Source organism: Muntiacus reevesi, chromosome 4, assembly GCF_963930625.1.
Source record: "Muntiacus reevesi chromosome 4, mMunRee1.1, whole genome shotgun sequence".
Classification (NCBI taxonomy): Eukaryota; Metazoa; Chordata; class Mammalia; order Artiodactyla; family Cervidae; genus Muntiacus; species Muntiacus reevesi.
Window position 1 is genome coordinate 153,773,168 of NC_089252.1, and position 19,569 is coordinate 153,792,736.

The 19,569-nt window shown below is 34.9% G+C and overlaps 1 protein-coding gene across 7 annotated transcripts in view; it reads right to left on the reverse strand.

Annotated features, from left to right (window-relative positions):
* Positions 1 to 19,569, reverse strand: part of PPHLN1 (periphilin 1) — a 150,470-nt gene that overhangs the window by 33,489 nt on the left and 97,412 nt on the right. For 6 of the 7 annotated variants that reach the window (XM_065934599.1, XM_065934595.1, XM_065934596.1 and 3 more), the window contains one exon: positions 16,511 to 16,651. The exons of the other annotated variant lie outside the window; for it this stretch is intronic. In XM_065934599.1, coding sequence (XP_065790671.1) covers positions 16,511 to 16,651 — 141 coding nt within the window. The remainder of the gene's footprint in view (positions 1 to 16,510; positions 16,652 to 19,569) is intronic. 7 annotated transcript variants of the gene reach the window in all.

Here is a 19,569-nt window from a genome sequence, read left to right on the forward strand (position 1 = left end):
AATCTAATTCAGGCTCTCACCATCCCCTACCTAAAGAGTAGCCTAACAGCTGTCCACAGCCAAACCCATCTTCAAAAAAAATCATGATCCTAATTCTCATGAATCTGAAATTCATCCATAAACCATACTGCCTATCAATAGAATTCAAACTTTTTTTTCCTGGTCCTTAAATTTTTCAACAATCTGGCTAAATTTTTCAACCTGGTTGAAAATATTTTTCCTGGTTAAATTTTTCAACCATCTCTCCTCAGAAAACCATCTTGGGTTTGCTATCTACTATCTTTTCCCTACCAAGAAATTTCTATAAGAGATGGTCTATAAGACCGTCTATATAGGTCTTATATAGACCCTTTCTCATGCCACCTTCTACTTGGAGACTGTGCCCTTTAACTTGTGGGACCTATCCAACTCTGAATGGTTAACTGCAGTACAGAATTGGATTGCAGTTCATCAGTACACCAACTGAAAAATACTTTTTTTCATGATTTGTATCCTTTATAACAAAACTCTAATCAGAAGTTTAGCACTTTCCTGAGTTTCGTCAGTTGTTTTAGCATATAACTGATCTCAATGAGATCATGGAAACACCTAAATTTGCAGTCAATTTGTAATGAATTGACCGGGGATCAGTTTGTTACCAGCCACCCCAAGTACAGCCAGCTGATATCTAAAGGAAGGACAGTCTTGTTGGACCCTTTAACTCTTGGAGTCTGCGCTAACGCTGGGAGGTGAGTGACAGAACTGAACTGCAGTACACCAGGTGGGACTGAAACAAAACACTTCCTTCCAAAGTCTTTCCATCAAAGCAAGACAAAGTTCTTAAGCCCATTACTCAAGACTATTCAAGATACTTCCAATACACCACAGGAAATAACATTTTGTCAACACCTATTCTATAAAATCATTGTAATAAATGCTGTGGCTTGGAAGTGAATAGGAAAATGAAGGGTATGGGGGAGAGATAAAAAAATATTCATGTAGAGATGGCCAACAGGCACATAAAAAAATGCTCATCATTGCTATTAGAGAAAAGCAAACCAAAACTATAATGAGGTACCACCTCACATTGGTCAGAATGGCCATCCTTCAAAAGTCTACAAATAATAAATGTTGGAGATAGTGTGGAGAGAAGGGAACCCTCTTAAAATGTTAGTGGGAATGTAAATTGGTCCAGTCACTTCAGAGAACTATACAGAGGTCCCTTAAAAAACTACAAATAGAGCTACCATATGACACTGCAATCCCACTCCTGGGCACATATCTAGAAAAAAACATGATCCGAAAGGATACATGCATCCCAACGTTCATTGCATCACTGTTCACAACCAAGATGTGGAAGCAACCTAAATGTCCAACAACAGAGGAATGGGTAAGGAAGATGTGGTACAGATGTAAATGGAATATTACTCAGCCATTAGAAAGAATGAAATACCATTTGCGACACAGATGCACTTAGAGATTATCATACTAAGTGAAGTAAGTCAGAAAGAGACAAACACCATATGGTATTACTTATAAGTGGAATCTAAGATATGACACGAATAAACTTATCTACAAAACAGAAACACACTCACAGACACAGAACAGCCTTGTGGCTGCCAATGGGGGTAGGGTAGGAGGGAAAGACTGGGAGTTTGGGATGAGCAGATGCAAACTGTTCTATGAAAAAGAACACGTGTGTGTGTGTGTGTGTGTGTGTGTGTGTGTGTGTGTGTGTGTGTGTGTGTGTGTGCGCGCGCACACATAGCTGAGTCAATCTGCTGTACAGCAGAAATTAACACAACACTGCCAATAAATTCTTTTAAGAAATATATCAGCTATATGTCAACAGAAATTTTTTAAAAAGCAGAAACCTAAAAAAAAAAAATTCATTTAAAAGCATAGCTAAACTCTTAAAATAAGTAACAGGAACTGCCAGAAGTCATAAATGAAGAAAGAAAAGAAGCAAGAAACCAGAGTGCTACACTAGTATCATGAGTCATGGTTGCCCCAAAGAGTTAAGAACTCAAAAGCCTGGCAGGGAATGAGAAACACAACTTCTGGCTCACTCAAGACAGAACTGGATTTAAGCCCTCTGTATAAAGCTAAGATTTTTGTGAAAAGGTCAAACTAGAAAAAACAAAAATCACCCGTCGGTAAAAGAAAATGACAGGGCAACTTCCCTGCCCTGGGCTGGTCTGTTGAGGTGGGTGCAGTTTCCTCTGAAAATTCATAAGTGCAGTCTACCTTCATACGCATTTGAAGTTCTAAATATAATCTCACAACTCCAAAATACATATTACATGAGAGAACATGCTACCATAAGCAAGAGTCAGCAGAAACAACAGCTGGATTAAAGACTTGAGACTTCAGATATTAAAACTACCAGTTATAGGAAATAAGACGTTTAAAGAAATGGGGGAGTGAAAACATAAGCAATAAACAATCTAATTCTAGGCAAATATACAAAAAAAAAAATGAAATTGAACTTCTAAAAGTAGAAAATATTAACTGAAATTAATAACTCAATGGATAGGTTAAACGACAAATTAGATACAACTGAAGACTTAGAGGTTGTAAGTAATAACCCATATTATTAATTGAACAAAATACCCATAATATCTACTAGAAAAAGATAGATAAGATGAAGGAAAAATTTAAGAGAAATGAAAGATGGGATGAAAAAAAGTCTACTTATGTCCAACTGGGGTACATAAAAATAGAAATAGAGGATACTCAAAATTCAAAGTTAACAATTTATAATTTTCTAGCTCTAATTAAAAATGTAAATTCTCAGAAAGCATAAGCTATCTTACACAGAACAAATTTAAAACATCCATATCTAGACAGATTACAGTGAAACTGTACTTAAATAAATTTTAGGATAAAAATCTCTTCTTTGTCCCTTCACAGACTGTTGTAAAAGTCTATTTTTTTCACATCAATAATATTTTTATATCAATCTTCTAATATATATATTTTAGTCACGAGTAATAAATTTATAAGAAATCTTCTCACAGAGGATTATAGTATATGAAAACGAATCAAATCTGTCTGTATTTTTTCAACAAAAGAATGAGGATGTTTTTCCTTCTTCCTTTAGCTCCCAATCTCTTGAAGGGAAAGATTCCTGAAGTAAAATGGCAGAGAAAAACTATATGGCATTGCTTCTAGTTTCATTCATTCAACTGTTAAACTACTGTGAATCTACTGTAGGGAAGGAACTCTGGATGTTACAAAGGTGATTAATTGCTAACTATCCTTTTAGCCTATTAAAAAGATAAACAGCACCCTGGTTGAACATATACTGTGAGTAGGAGGAAAAGATGATACTTTCGGCTGTGTAACTTTCACAGGCAAACAACAGTTGGCTGTGCAACTGATGAATTCAGTGAATAAAGTTTTAGCATAAATAAAACAAAACTGACAAATATAAACATGCTGCAAACAACCTGCCCTCCCTTAATACCTGGTTTCAACTAAAAAGCCAATTAATTTAACATTTTTTACACTTTTGCTTTACACGAGGCCCCAACCTCTTTCACAATTACAATCATTAAAAAAATGGAATGGAAAATATTTTTATGTGAGAACAAATTCTAGTGAGACTCACTAGATGAAAGCAAAGGAGGGGTAATTTTTGTCCTCCTTGATTTCAATGCCATTAATTATAAATTCAACCCATCCACAAAGATTATAATTTAATATACAAGACTACCAAAGGAACAGATTATTTTTCAGTTTGATTTATAAGTTACCTGGTCAGAGTCTGGGTATGTATCCTCAATTTCTATTTTTATGTACTCCAATTGGACATAGGTAGACTTTCTTCATCTCTTTCATTTTCTTAATTTTTCCTTTCATCTTTTTCTATTTGAAATTATGGGTATTTTGTTCTTGCAAGCACACAAGATTTAACGCTTTTCATTTGCCATAAAGACTAGTAGAAAGCAACAGCAGCAGTCATGCTGATACTGACAATACACTAAGCAACTTAAATAAATATGTTCATTTAATTCTACCTTTACTATGAAGTGGGTATATCACCATCCCCAAGAGAGTACTGAGGAAAAAGAGCTGACTTTTCCAAAGAAGCATAGCAATTGGATCGACTGGGATTCAAGCCAAATTCCCTAATTCACAGTTCCTACACTGCTCTGACTTCTAAAATACTTCAGCTGCACTGCAGTAACGCTCCACAAATCCTTCTACTAAGTATACAGAAGTCCATAGTGTGTGCACTAAAAACTATTGAGTCATTGTTCTTCAGGTAGAAGAAAATGATCCTTGATGGAAGCTGAAGATGTAAGAAGCAATGAAAGTAACAAAAGGGTAAATACTAAATGAACATTAACTGCATAAAATACTATTAAGTATCTGGTGGGATTTAAAATACATGCGGGAGTAAAATACCAACTAAATCAAATCAATCAAGAGGAAGTTCAATGGAGTTCAAGTGCTCTAAGATGCCTTCACTGATCAAGAAGTAAAAAGTACTATTTTATATTAGACTTAATAAATCAAGGATGTATGGTGTAAAAGAATGTATAACTACAAAGAAAATGGGAGATGAATAATAAGTTTAAATATTCCAAAGAAAGGAAAAAGGACTATGAAATAAGAACTATTAAACATATCAGCAACTACAGTAAATGTAAATGATTCAAGTAAAAAACATGCATCAAAAAGGATTTTTTAAAACTTAACTATATGTTGCTTATAAGAGAAAGTTATTTCTCTTGAATACAAGAATAAAAGTAACATGACAAAAAAAGATTACATACCAAAACTAATGTAGATAAACATGAGACATTAGCGATTAAGGGCACTACTTCATAAAGATATAAAATAATTCTAAACTCATATGCAATTTACATCACAGCCTTAATATATAAAAGTAATAGAAACATTTAAAAGAGATATGAGAATCCACAAACATATTTGAAGTTTTGACACAACTCTTTGAGAAACTGTTAAAGACAAGCAAAATCAATAAGGACATATGAGTTGACATAATGATAAACTTTAGCTAGCTGACATACTAATAAAACAATGCACTCAACAAATAAAAAATACACCTTCTTTTCAAGTACAGGGAACACTCAGAAAAACTGACCATGTGTATAGCCACACGTAAGTTACAACAAATTTCACAGGACTAAAATCCTAAAGAATATGTTTTCTGACTACAGTGGTTTTGAATTCGAAATTTTTTTTTTAAACCCACAAAATTGCCATATGTTCAGAAACTAAGAAATAGTCTAAATAACTCTAAATAAGAAAACTCCACAGAACATTAGGAAAACATTCCAATGACAATAAACATCAAACTTTGGAAGGTGAGTTAATGTTATGTTGAGAGGGAATTCATAGGATAAAAGAAAAGCTACAAGTCAGTAAGTATCTAGTTCAAAATATTTTTCAATAACAACAATTTAACCAAAAAATATAGAAGAAAAAGAACAATAAAGGCAGAACATAATGAAACATAAAATCAAAACAAGAAAAAAAATGAACAAAACCAAAAGCTGTTTCTTTGAAAAAGACTAGTGACTCACTTCCAATCAACAGAACAAGGCAGAAGTGACAGACAATATGTGACTCAAGAGAACAGAACAAAAAAGGCGGCAGCAAAGTATTACTTTTTCTCTCTCACTCTTGGGTCACTAGCTCTAGGGGAGGCCATGATTCCACGTGAGGAACTGAAACTCGTGCCAGCACCTACATGAGTGAGCTTAGAACTGGATCTTCCAACTCCAGTCACATCTTGAGAAACTATCCTGCTTGTTATCAGCTTGATTGCAACCTCTTGAGAAATGCTGAGCCTGGATCCCATCAGGCTTTATCTGTTATACCTGAGAACTTAAACCAACTCTAAAGTTTCTATAGAAATTCTATACCCATGAGGGGGAAAAAAAGCAAACAAACTAACAAGGGGAATTAGCTCTACTGGATATCAAGACTTATTATAATGCTCCAGTAATGACAGTATGGTACTGCTGCAAGCACCAACAGGCCAATGGAATAGAAAAGAGACCATGGACAGATTCACACATATATGCACACCTGACTTACTACACAGGGGTCAGTGCAGAACAGACATACGGTCTTTCCAAGAGATACTTCAGGGTCAAATGGATATCCACGTAGAAAGCAATGAAACTCGATCACAGCTATACTTAACATACACTATACATAAAATCACTTTCATATGGATTGTAACTCAATGTAAAAGAGAAAACAGAAAAGCTTCTAGAAGACAATAAAAGAGAAAGATATCTTAAATAGGAGACAAAAGATATTGCTTTTATTTAGTCTTAGAAAAAGACTAAAAAGTCTGCGATTGAAAGTAAGAATTTTTATTCCTCCAAAGACATCGAAAGGATGAAAAAGCAAGCCACAAAATAGGAAAAGATATCTGCAACACATGTAACTAACAAAGGGCTTGAATTCAGAATTTAGTAGTCAAAGAACTTCCACAGAGTAGTCAAAAAAAACAAAAACAAAAGAATTCAACAGGAAAACAGCAAGAATCTCCACAGGTACTTTACAGAAGAGGACCTCTATGTGCCAAAAACTACATGAAAAAATCCTCAGCATCATCTGTAATCAGGGAAATGCAAATTAAAACCTAAAGGAGCTATGTTACATATAACAATATCAATGAAACTCATAAACACAATGTTGAACAAGATGCTAAGCACAAAATAACATATACTGTATAATTCTATTTATGTAAAGCTCAAAAACAGGTAAAACTATACTACAGTGTTAGGAATCAATATAGTAGTTACTTTGGGAAGGGGGGCTAGTGATTAGGGTGGATGTACGAAGGAACTCCTGGGGTGCTGGTAATCTCTATTTCTTTCCTTAAATGATAGTTTTCACTAGTGCCTGCTTTGTGAGAAGTCATTTAGGCTAACAATTATGTTTTGAACACTCTTTCGGTACATGTGTTACATCATTAAAGTAGAGCACATTAGGAATCATAGCAAGAGTTTAACATAAGTGAACATCAGCTAACCAGAAAATTGAATGATGCCAAACTACTCATTTCTTCCCCAGTTCAGATAACTGAGGGATTGATTCAGTTCTGAGGTAGACAAGACAAATCTCTAAATATTTGGAGAAACTCTCCTGGCAAATTCAAATAAAGAAATATAAATAAAATAGAAATGATATATAATGTATTGTCCAATTTCTTGTACTATTTTCTTTAAAAGCAAAATTTTAAAAAGAGGAAGAATAAGGGGAAAACGAAGACAACAATGTGACTCCCAACATCAGCTCATTTCTAATGCTTAATTTCAAGTTACCTTTAAGAAGAAACATAAGATTATCTTAGTGCAACTTTTAAAACACCTTCTCTAAATGAAATGAAAATATCACTTAACTAATATTGTACTCAGCAAATGAGTGTAAAACAGACAAGTTTGTTATCTTCTTGCACAATACCTGAATTAAACAACAGTTAAGAGAAGACAGCAGATGTTACAGGAGGAATCACATCTTAAAAATAAGGGAAATATACGGAATTTAGATAGATGGTGGCGATAACCCTATATGCAAAACAGAAAAAGAGACACAGAAGTACAGAACAGACTATTGAACTCTGGGGGAGAACGTGAGGGTGGGATGTTTTGAAAGAACAGCATGTATATTATCTATGGTGAAACGGACCACCAGCCCAGGTGGGATACATGAGTCAGGTGCTCGGGCCTGGTGCACTGGGAGGACCCTGAGGAGTCGGGTGGGGAGGGAGGTGGGAGGGGGGATCGGGATGGGGAATACGTGTAACTATATGGCTGATTCATGTCAATGTATGACAAAACCCACTGAAATGTTGTAAAGTGATTGGCCTCCAACTAATAAAATAATATTAAAAAAAAAAAAAAAAATTACAAATGGATAAAAAAAAAAAAAAAAAAAATAAGGGAAGACAAATAAAGGAGGAAATATAAGAACAATTTATGTTTTAGGAATGGGGAGGGAAAGCAGGGGATTCTAAGGAGAAGAAAACATTAATCTTCTATGGTACTTCTTACGTCTAGAAAAATAGATAAGGTTCAGTGAGATTTAAAAAAGCAAGTCAAATGGAAAATGTGAAAGGAAAATTAAAAAGCCCTCCAAAATAAACAAAATATTTCATACTAAAATTTTCACATTTCATTTTTAACAAATAAAGGGGAAAGCTCCCCAAAGCCAAAACAGAATAAAAGGACAAAAGGTAAACAGCCAAAATCCTCACACGGATGAGAAAACAGCCTTTCAGAGTTAAAGTTACATAGGAAACTTGCTATAAAATATTCCCAAGAGGTAATGTGAAAGTAGTCAGTATTTCAAGGTTGCAAAGAAACAAAGTAATACTAAACAATAACCACTTGTGATTTCCAATAAAGGTCTTTCACATGGAAAGTGAAGGTTGCTCAGTTGTGTCTGACTCTGTGACACCATGAATTCACCAGGCCACAATACTGGAATGGGCAGCCCTTCCCTTTTCCAGGGGATCTTCCCAACCCAGGGATCGAACCCAGGTTTCTCACATTGCAGGCAGATTCTTTACCAGCTGAGCCACAAAATCTTATTAATTCAGCAGGAAAACAAGAAACTAATCTCATTTAACAAATGAGAAAAAGGCTCTAAGAGGTCAAAGCAGTAAATGGAAGCATCTAGCATTTTCTGTCACATTGGAAGTGTGCCTAATGTGAAACACTCAGAGACTAAGTTAAATTGTCAACTTACAAGAGAGGAACTGAAGAGCAAGTGACAGTAATTTGGAACCACTAGCAAAAATCCTTATCTAACATTGGGTGACAGGAAACAAGGGAGGTAAGAGAAGGAAGCTCATGCATGGGCTTTTAATGCCATGGGGAATACTTGTATTGGGTACTTTTGTTTAAATGATGACAATCCATGGGATAGGGTCCAGGATGGTCACATCTCCTCTGGTACTTACAACATTTTAAGTATGGGTTTTATAAGATTTGGTATCTGTATTGTCCAAATTTTATATTTTATGTAAAAATAGTACCTTAATAGATCCCATCACCATATTTACAGATTTATATCAGATATAAATACCTCACTTTTCATTAAGCATAGAGGTGGAGACACTTGGCTTTGACATTTCAAACATGATACAAATTACCTTCTGAGACAGCTTGCAGATGAAACTCCCTCGTGGCTCAGACGGTACGGTAAAGCATTTGCCTGCAATGCAGGAGACCTGAGTTCGATCCCTGGGTCGGGAAGATCCCGTGGGAGAGAGAAATGGCAACCCACTCCACTATCATTGCCTGGAGAATGCCATGGACAAAGGAGTCTGGCAGGCTACAGTCCATGGGGTCGCAGAGTCGGACACGACTGAGCAACTAACACACCTACACCCTTTAAGTGAAAACTTTACACTTAATGTTTCAGCAACAAGTGTCTACAGTAAGAACATAAACATAATCTGACTGATAAACTAACTTTCAAAAGCTCTGAAATTTAGCCAAAATAAACAATTTATTTTCAGTGTGTTTTGGGGATAAGAAATTTTTCAGAGGTAGATCTCAAATGAGTGTATTTTACTAAATCTATATATATGTAAAGTCCGAATAAGTGGTTGGTAATAACAGGCTGTTAAATACAGTAGGGTAGACTTGATGTCTAGACAAGATAGTGATGAGAGCGGCACTTTTACAAAGTTCGTTACTTGCTCTGGAAAAAAAGACAAAGTGTTTCTATTATGCAGGGTATAAGTATAAAATGCTTAGATCATGCATACACAAGATAGAGTTGCCTCTGTGTTTGAAACAATTTAATTTTAACCCATCATCTGTTAAAAAGTGACTCTTTTCCATGTCTCCCAATCTAGTGAACCTTTTAGAAAGATGGTACATTTAATTAGTTTTCAAGTCTTTTCACTTTAAAGGTGAAACAAAGATATCCTATTTTATCCTGAGAGCACAAGAGCAAGAGCTGGTGAGAGGACTGTGAAGAATCAGCTACACAGAGAGATGATGACCGAAACTAGACACTCTATAAGTAAAAAGAAGACGGCCATAGGCAGACAGTGATTAAACGGAATATCGTGTTTACTGAAGAAAACACTAACTGCACAATTCATTAGCTCAACAAGTACTAATTAATTCCTGACTGATGCACAGCCATGACAAATATTTGAGTTTTTAAAATGCATTTTAATTTAAGTACCCTATGTGCTCTGTCATTAAGAGGTTTAAAAAAGAATCAACACCTAAATTTTCTATAGTTAAATCTGAAATTAGCTTTTTTATGTACTCACGTAATAGTATGTACAAAAAAAGAACTATTTAGCCTTTAATTTTTATACAATTTACATTAGGAAGAGACCTAAGATTATTCAGTCTAGCTTCTTATTTTGAGGGAAAAAAGTGAAGAAAAGCTAGTGAGCTGCCCATACGTTCACAAAATGGTTGACATGTAAAATTAAAATTAAAACAAAAACCATATATTAAGTAGATTGATCTAGACTGAGAGTAAAATTGTGTTAACCTATAACATTAATGACCTACATAGGCAATAAAATGATTTCTGAAGTAACTTGATTTTTATTAAAGTGGCTCCTACATGGCTAAGAAATAACATTTCCTCCATATAACAAGGTTGGCATAGCTATGACTGACTATAAAAATAATGCTTTTACTAAAACAAATGTTTTAAGTCTTTGAAAGTTAAAAGAAGGAAAGAAGAAAAATAAGCAATCCCCTCTATCAAGAGTCTCTGAGTACTCTCTGCTTTAGAACATTAGATTGGTACCCTCTCTGGATCTTAAACTATTCATGTGTACATTTTAACTGTAAGTTATCACATAAATATGTAATCAACCATTCTGTTAATAGAAAAACTTACTTACAGGTAGGAATAATCAGCTTTTTCATAAAATAGCTTTATATTATTAAGTAGTATCCTGAAATAGCCAGAGGTCTTAAAAATGAATTTGCCTTCATGGTACATGTTCTTTTTTTAAATTACCTAACAAACAAGAAGAAAGACAAGATAGACTTGCCCTCCTTACAAATGGTGATTTTCTACTGAGGAATATCATGAATAATGCATTTAAGGAATATTATCAATATTCTTTATACATTCCCAGAATTAAGACTGTTTCAGATATTACTAATTGCATCTACTAACATATTTTAAGAAAGGCTGGGCTGCATGTCAATGTATGACAAAACCCACTGAAATGCTGTGAAGTAATTAGCCTCCAACTAATTAAAAAAAATAAAATAAAGTAAAAAAAAAAAAGAAAGGCTGACAAAGATTAGTACAAGGAAGAAGTTCAGATTCTCTGCAAACTCACATATTACAGTTATTCTCAAACTCGGCAAGCCATCAGAACCATGAAAATTAAACAGGTATGCTGCTGATCTCCTATGCAATTATTAAAACCTGGACAGCACTTCACAAAACCTAAACACAGCATCTGACACTCACAGTATTAAAGCAACTGTTCCACATCCCAAACTGTTCATTTTAAATACTGTTTATTTTAAACATACACATACATACTTTTTAATGTGGAGAAACCAGAGGATTTATACTTTGAAACATGGTTTCCAAGGGATTATAAATGTCTATTAGTAGGGGACTAGTTATATATATATATACTGAAATATAATGGTCATTAAAACACTGAACAGGACACACAACAACCTTTATCTCTACTCACCTGAATCAAACAAGTTCCAGAGGTGTGTTTGTGTGTGTACACTATGTGCATACACACAGGGTATGTATACATGTACACACACATACATAAATACTGTATGTAAACTCTGTATACACATATACATATGTATCACTTATCAGTTTATCTATACACTGGGAAAAGAAACTAGGCAGCTAAAAATTATGGGTGAGAAGAAAACTTGTTTTTCACTGCATAATCTCTTGTGTCTTTTGAATTCTATCCTTGTGTATTTTATCAGTCAAAATACATTTTTCAATAGATGAGTTGGATAACATTTAAACTAAGCCAAAGGACATGCTTTTGATATATAACCATAACTTTAGTTCCTAATTAAACCTTATTGCTGTCAATATAATCAACTGCATATCTGAATAGAAAATACTTTCATTAATATTTGTTTTGGGTGATATTTACAAAGTGTTACAACCTATCCAACTGAATACTTAAGGTCTACACATTATATTGCACGTTAATTATACCACAATTAAAAAACAGTATAAAACGTCTTACATAAAAGGTGGTAATTAATCACTTTCAGCACATTAGAAGCTATGTATGTGTGCTAAGTTGCTGCAGTCATGTCTGACTCTTTCCAACCCTAGGAACTGTAGCCCACCAGGCTCCTCTGTCCATGGGACTTTGCAGGCAAGAAAACGAGATTGGGTGTCATGACCTCCTGCAGGAGATCTTCCCAATTCAGGGATCAAATGTGCATCTCCTGAACTACAGGGAGATTCTTTATCACTGAGCCATCAGGGAAGCCCAGAAACTATAGAAGAACTTATGAAAATACAGTCACTTCCTTTCAATTCCTTATTAGTAAAATCAGCATCACCTGAGAGAATGCCAGATATTCGCATCTCAAGCCCCATTCCAGAACTACTGAATGAAAACCTGTATCTTAACAAGATCCCCCAGTGATTTACAATACACTGAAGTTTGAGAAGCTCTGACAACTTATTAACCAGAATATTTATGGCTGAAATCCATGAAGCTCTTCTTTGTAAAAGCCCCCTAGATGTACAATAAAGGCAGAGAATCACAATATAAGCGCTGTGCCTTGAGAGTGAAGAGATGAAAGGTTCTTTTTTTAAGACTAGTTGGCATGGCAAAAGAACTCAGTAATCTTCAGCTTCCGATAGCTCAGCTGGTAAAGAATCTGCCTGCAATGCGGGAAACCTGGGTTCAATCCCTGGGTTGGGAAGATCCCCTGGAGAAGGGCAAGGCTACCCACTCCAGTATTGTGGCCTGGAGAATTCCACGGACTGTACAGTCCATGGAGTTGCAAAGAGTCAGACACCACTGAGTGACTTTCACTTTCACTTCATACACCCACTATCCTTGTACTGCTTCATTAAGTACCTATTTCTCTACAACCTTCTGTGTCCTTAGGAGGATTTTAGTCACCCTGACACTCTTAGTCATATGATCGGCTAGGTCAACCATGTACACGCACATTTTTTGTCTGTATGCATGTATATACACACGTGTGTATACTCATTGGACTCCACCTGAAGAAAGAGGAAGATAGAAGAAACTAAGCCTGATCTTGCCAGTGGGATTACAGGTAGACTTAATCTTATATGCCAGGATCCCAAGAAAACAGAGGATCTCACTGAGAGGCTATGTCTAAGCACAATTTTATCAAAATATGAGGGATTTTGTAAATCTAAAATAAGACAATTCCAAAGAGTTAATAGTAAATATTGTTTTATCCCCTAAAGGTACAATAGAGCAAAGAAGTTATATAACAGGGGATTTCAATTTATGTGCTTCATACAAAATAACAATTTGTTAAAAGACAAGATTCCTCACTAGTAATAAAGCAAGGAGTAGGATGGACTTTCAAACCAAATAGTTCAGTAACAGTAGGTATGTGAGGGCTTGTGGGATATATGACAATTAAGAGGTTAATGAAATTGTAAACACCTGAACCAGAATATGAATCACCTATAATTTTGGAGGTTAGATCTCTCTAGGAATTACCATAATGACAGAAGAAGTTCTGAAGTTTGCCCCTCAAAGCTCAGAAGCCAGGAAGCCTAGGAAAGTATTTCCATAAATGAATGTAAACTGTGGCCCAAATTGGGTAAGAGGAGATATCAGGGGAAATAAAAATAAGGGGGAAAAGATATACCAGAGAATCCAAAGCATAAGGAGGACAAATGTGCTGGAACAAGAGAATGAATCATATTCACTAAAAGATATTCACGTGAAAGTGAGATGATTCAAATGATCTCTAGCAACACAATATTCAGAGATGCAATCTGATGTCTTCTGGCTCAGAGATTTTAGATCAGTGATTCCCTGCCATATGATTACAAGCTGTAAGCTTTTTAAAAAGGCACCTGTACCTCTATCCTACCAAATTATTATATGCCCAAGAATGAGATGGCAATAAAATGGTAAAGAACATAAATCCACTCTTATTGAAGTGATTCTGATCCAATCTATTTCCATATACATGACTTTGAACAGTAAATAAGCCACATTTGTAGGCCCTTTGAATTAAATTTTGGTCTGAAGATTTAGCTTATTATATATTGCAATACTGCCTCAAGTGAATGACTTTCTCGGGATTCAAGGGCTAGAAGGACCTAATTTATAGCCTTTAAAAAATTATATGTGGATATTTATCTTTATATGTGAACATACTGTACTAGACATACAAGGAGAAAAAGCAACTTTGCTATAACACCAACATTTACATTCCTACATTATTCTAAGCTTGATTTGTTGGCCTCATCTATGCAGGCCCTTTTGGGGGAGGCTATTATTCATATTTTAAATCATGCAGTATTTCAAGCATATGGAAAAATATAAAACCTTTATAATATTCCTATCCATCTGGTCTTTAACCTCTAAAAATAAATGCACGAAAGTTGGAAATGGAGAAAATGGGAAGTAAACGCCCTTAAAACTAATTTTTTTCATTTTCACTATAATGTTAAGACATGATTTGTAAAATAATTATGCATTATTATTTCCTAGCTTTGTGACATTTTTGAGGAACTTTGGATTGATTTTCTTGTCAATATATGAAAACTAAAGTACTTTAGCCAAAACATGGTAGTTACATTCCAACATTTAATATCATTAAGTTCTATATTTTATAATAGTTTTACTTTTCTAACGCATCAGAATATAGTAATGACCTTTTAGATTTATTTTTCTTTCTTTAGGTCATCTCTCCTTACACAATATGCTTCAGTATCAGATTTTTCATGTGTTTGAACAATGGGCAGATGAAAACAGAAATATAGTCATACTTACATGTCAAACATATATGGGTATCTATAAAGTATATAAAAACCTGGTTTCATACTAAATTTTGTGTGCTGCTAAGCTAGGCTCTACCTCTGACTAGTCAAGATCAAACTATGATTAATAACAAGAGAAGATAGTACAAAGATTAATAAACAACAACCCAATACTCTCTTCCAACAGGGAGGTCCGTCAAGTTTTTCTACCAGTTATGTTCTTAAAGCCCTTGCTTTCATGAAGTTTCCATATGGTAAAGGAGACAAGCAAACATATGTCAAATGGCAGAGGGGGGAAAAGCTAAAAAGGAAAGTAAGTGAGAGTAAAAAGACAATAATAATGATATACATATTCATGCTGGAAGATACACCTAGTGAGAAAACTATTTTACTCTCATTTAATTGATATCTTTAAAGGTACTAATCTACCTTTTATATAGCCAAGCTAAACAGGATTTTCTGTCTCCATTTTCCTATACTCCTCCAAGCATCTGACATTGCTACCAATCCTGTTTTGAAACTCTGTTGGCTTACTGACAAATTTCCTATCTGGGTTCTTATCTTTTGCATTAGATTGGCATCAACATAAGCTGCACTATCATATCTAGGATTTAAATAAGATCTTCTGTTTAACCAACAGAAATAGATTCTAACTGATGTGGAAATAGCACCTTGCCAAAAGGTTTAATTTTGTTCTTAATTTCCAATAGTTTTTAGAAGATTCTATAACAATATAATAACATTTACTCAAGGCATTAGAGAGTAACAGCATCAAAAACAAACCGCTGTACATGTTACATTTTATAAAGTCCTTTTACATTTACTGTATTTAATTCCCATAAAGTGATAACACCCTATAAGGTACGTAATATTTCCATATTGAAACACTTTCAACTTTTCTATGCATAATGAGCATATGTGAGGACTAAAGAGGAAAGGGCTGCTACATTTTAAATCTTAGGAAAGACAAAGCCTCTAGGCTTATTCCATTCCAAAATTATATTTCACACTGTATTAAGACATAGATAGAAGGTTTTATCCTATAATGATTCCTTAAGCAATCTATTCAATCTATTAAAAATAAGATTCTGAGTTTTCAGAATGATATCATTAAAAATTAGATTTAAATACCTATCCTTTATTTTTTCTTTAATATTTGAAAAACGATTAAAGGTATAATGAAAACCATTAAGAAACATCTGTATTCCCAGTATTCAAAAATAACATTTGCTAACATTTTGGTATATTTAGTATTTCTCTCAACTCTATTGAGTTTAGTAGTTTTTTAATTGTTCCACACTAACTAGAATATTCTCTAAAATAGAAGCTTGCTTTTTATTAAAAGAAAAAAAGTAAGCAGGGGTAGGAGACAAAACTGATCACAATTACAGTGAAATCAAATTGAACACTTTTTAGAATGTTTTAAATTGTAATTTCAGGGTCATAAATGAAAAAAGATAAAATGAAACATATTTATTCAATAAATATTTACTGTGACTACTATGTACAAAATGAACAAAAGCTTTTGTACTTTAGCAGACTGGATTCTCACCTGTTCAATCTCTTTGGTTTTTGTTGCTATTGCTTTAGAGCGATTGGTTAGCTGACTGTCTCCGAACAATTCTATGCCATCTGCTGCATTTGACTCAGGTTCTACTGGATGGTCAATGAACAATGGTGCTGTGGATCCCGCCTTTAGAAGAAATTAGAAATCCTTCATTACTTTCTTAAAGGACATATAGCATTTTAGATGACTATATACAAGCACTGACAGATTATCTCAAGAAAAAGCACTAAATTTGATGTGTTATAAGAAAAGAAACACTTTTAATTTTGTTATGCATAATGAACATATGAGAGCTTTCCAGGTGGTACAGAGGTAAAAAATCCACCTGCCAATGCTAAAGATGCAAGAGATGTGGGTTCGATCCCTGGCTCAGGAAGACTCCCTGGAGTAGGAAATGGTAACCCATACCAGTACTCTTGCTGGGAAAATTCCATGGACAAGGAGCATGACAGGCTACAGGCCATGGGGTCACAAAGAGTTGGACGCGACTGAGCACACATATACACAATGAAGATATGTGAGGAGGATTAAAGAGGAAATTCTGGCTACTTTTTAAATTTTACATAGGACAAAGCCTCTAGGCTTATTCCATTCCAAAATTATATTTCATACTATATTAAGACAGAGCCAGAAGGTTTTGTCCTATAACTATTTCTTAAGCAACTTATTTAAGAAACACAGAAGAACAAAGTTCAACTGGAAGACAGAAGTGTGAACAAACATAAACAAATAAAATAAACAGGAACATGGAAAAGGGCTCTACTTCCAGAAGTTAAAAATACCACTCTTCCTGTAGTCTAAGAATTATTGATTAACTGAAAACAACTCCAACCAGCAGTAACAATTACTTCAACAATACTGCAACAGTTCATTAATGAGCAAATAATCCCACAAAAAGCCCAAGGTCAATTATTTTACTGCTTAAAAATACTCTTGTTGAAAAGAGAAAAACTAAATAAATGAAGGAAAACTACTAAGGAATAGTACGAATGAATAGAGAAACTATTCATTAGTTTATTCATAAATTTATTCTATGATAAATGCCAAACACAGCTCAATGAACACTGGATATATCAATGAATGGAACAGACAAAAGTTCTTGCCTTCATGGAGGTTGCAGTAAGCAGCAATTTGGAAAGCGTAAAGTTTGAGCTATTAGCTATTAGCTATTTTTGTTGGGTAGGAGGTGAGGGAGAAAATAAGAAACTTGCTTTTTTTTTTTTTTAGAAACCTGTACTTATTACAATTTATGGTTGTTGTAACTGAAGTAGCAACAAACAGCAGTGGGTTTAAAGAAGGCACAAGATATATAATTAGTGGTATTTTTCATCAGTAAGAGCAGTCACATTTCAATGCCTAGTGTGTTGTACACTGCCACAACCTCTTTAGAGATTAATTTGGCAGTATTTATCAGAATGTACCACATATCCTTCGTACTCAGCACCTTCACTTTTAAGAACTTATAGATAAAACATGTGCAATAAATGCTATGATAAGGCTGCCATCAATAGTAAGTGGTTGAAAACAATCTAAATGCTCATCAAATAAAGTATGCACTGTCTAGAACAAAGGAATACTAAGAAATCATTATTAAAAAAAAAAAAAAGTCTATATATATTACATAATGTATCCTAACTTTTCTCCTGGCAAGGCCTAAAGGTCATTCCCATAAATACACGGCCAATTGTGTCAAAAACAAAAGGGAAGAAAGAAATAAGGGTGTCTATGCATTTATATGAACACATTATTTCCATAAGGATATTATCTCTGAGGAAAAAATGATACAAGAGACTGTCTCAATAGGAATAACTTAGAAGAAACTGTATCTATTCCAAAGCCATTTGAATTTCTGACACATGTATACGTAATCTACTTTTTTTAAAAACCTGGTTTTTACAAGTCTGAGTTACATATCTTAAGGGATTTAAATTTGAAGTATATGAATCATTTAAGGGGCGAGGATTCTGGGAAGATAGCAGAGTAGAAAGCACTAGCAATCTGCCTCCGAGCCTACACAAAAACTACAATGGCGGAGTTTGTTTGATTGAAGTACTATGCAACTCTGGGCTCTGCTGAAGCCTTGTCCCATGCAGAGAAAGATAAACCGAGATCACATTCAGCTCTCAGCACAGCAGCAGCTGGCCATGGCCCACTCTGAGCCACTTGGCAGGGAGCTGTGTACATGTTCCTAGAGCAGCTTACACATAGCCTATGGGAGTCAGGTTGGGCAAAAAGCACCCCATCCTCCAAAGAGCAGGAAACTAACTGTGCTCCAATCACCGATTCCTGCTTCTGATCAAGAGGTGCAGACAAAGAGGTGAACAGCCATTGTTACTGTACCTCCCCCACTGTTGCAAGCCCCACTTCCTTTGGCTGAAGTGACTTCCAGGGTATATAAAGGCCAAGCACCCTACCACCCCACATTCATTTTTCATGTTTCTTCTTTGGGGAGCAAGACATTAAAGATAAGGATGTTTATTTAAAAATAACTGTATACATGGGTGAAGACAAAAAGTAACTGGGTATACCAAGGGAAAAGCTCAGAAAGAACTAAGAAGCCTTTAAAAGTTTTCACCTCAGGCTGATCCTCAGTACAGAAACAGTGGCCAATAATAAAAAACAGTAACAACAAAAACTGAAAAAAACCCCAGCAAGCCCTAGAAAAGAGGGAGAATAGGACTCTCAGAGTTACCACACTGTTAGAATCAAACACCCAAAGTGCACCAAAAAATTATACAAAGAAACAGCAAAGTATGGTTTATTCAAAGAATTAATCAACAGAAACTACCCAAAAAAAAAAAGACCCAATGCAAGATATACTGGACAAAAACTTTTTACAGAGCTAAGAAGATCAATGATTACAACAAAAATGTCCTGCTGCTGCTGCCAAGCTGCTTCAGTCGTGTCCAACTCTGTGCGACCCCATAGACGGCAGCCCACCAGGTTCCCCCGTCCCTGGGTTTCTCCAGGCAAGAACACTGGAGTGGGTTGCCACTTCCTTCTCCAATGCATGAAAGTGAAATGTGAAAGTGAAGTCGCTCAGT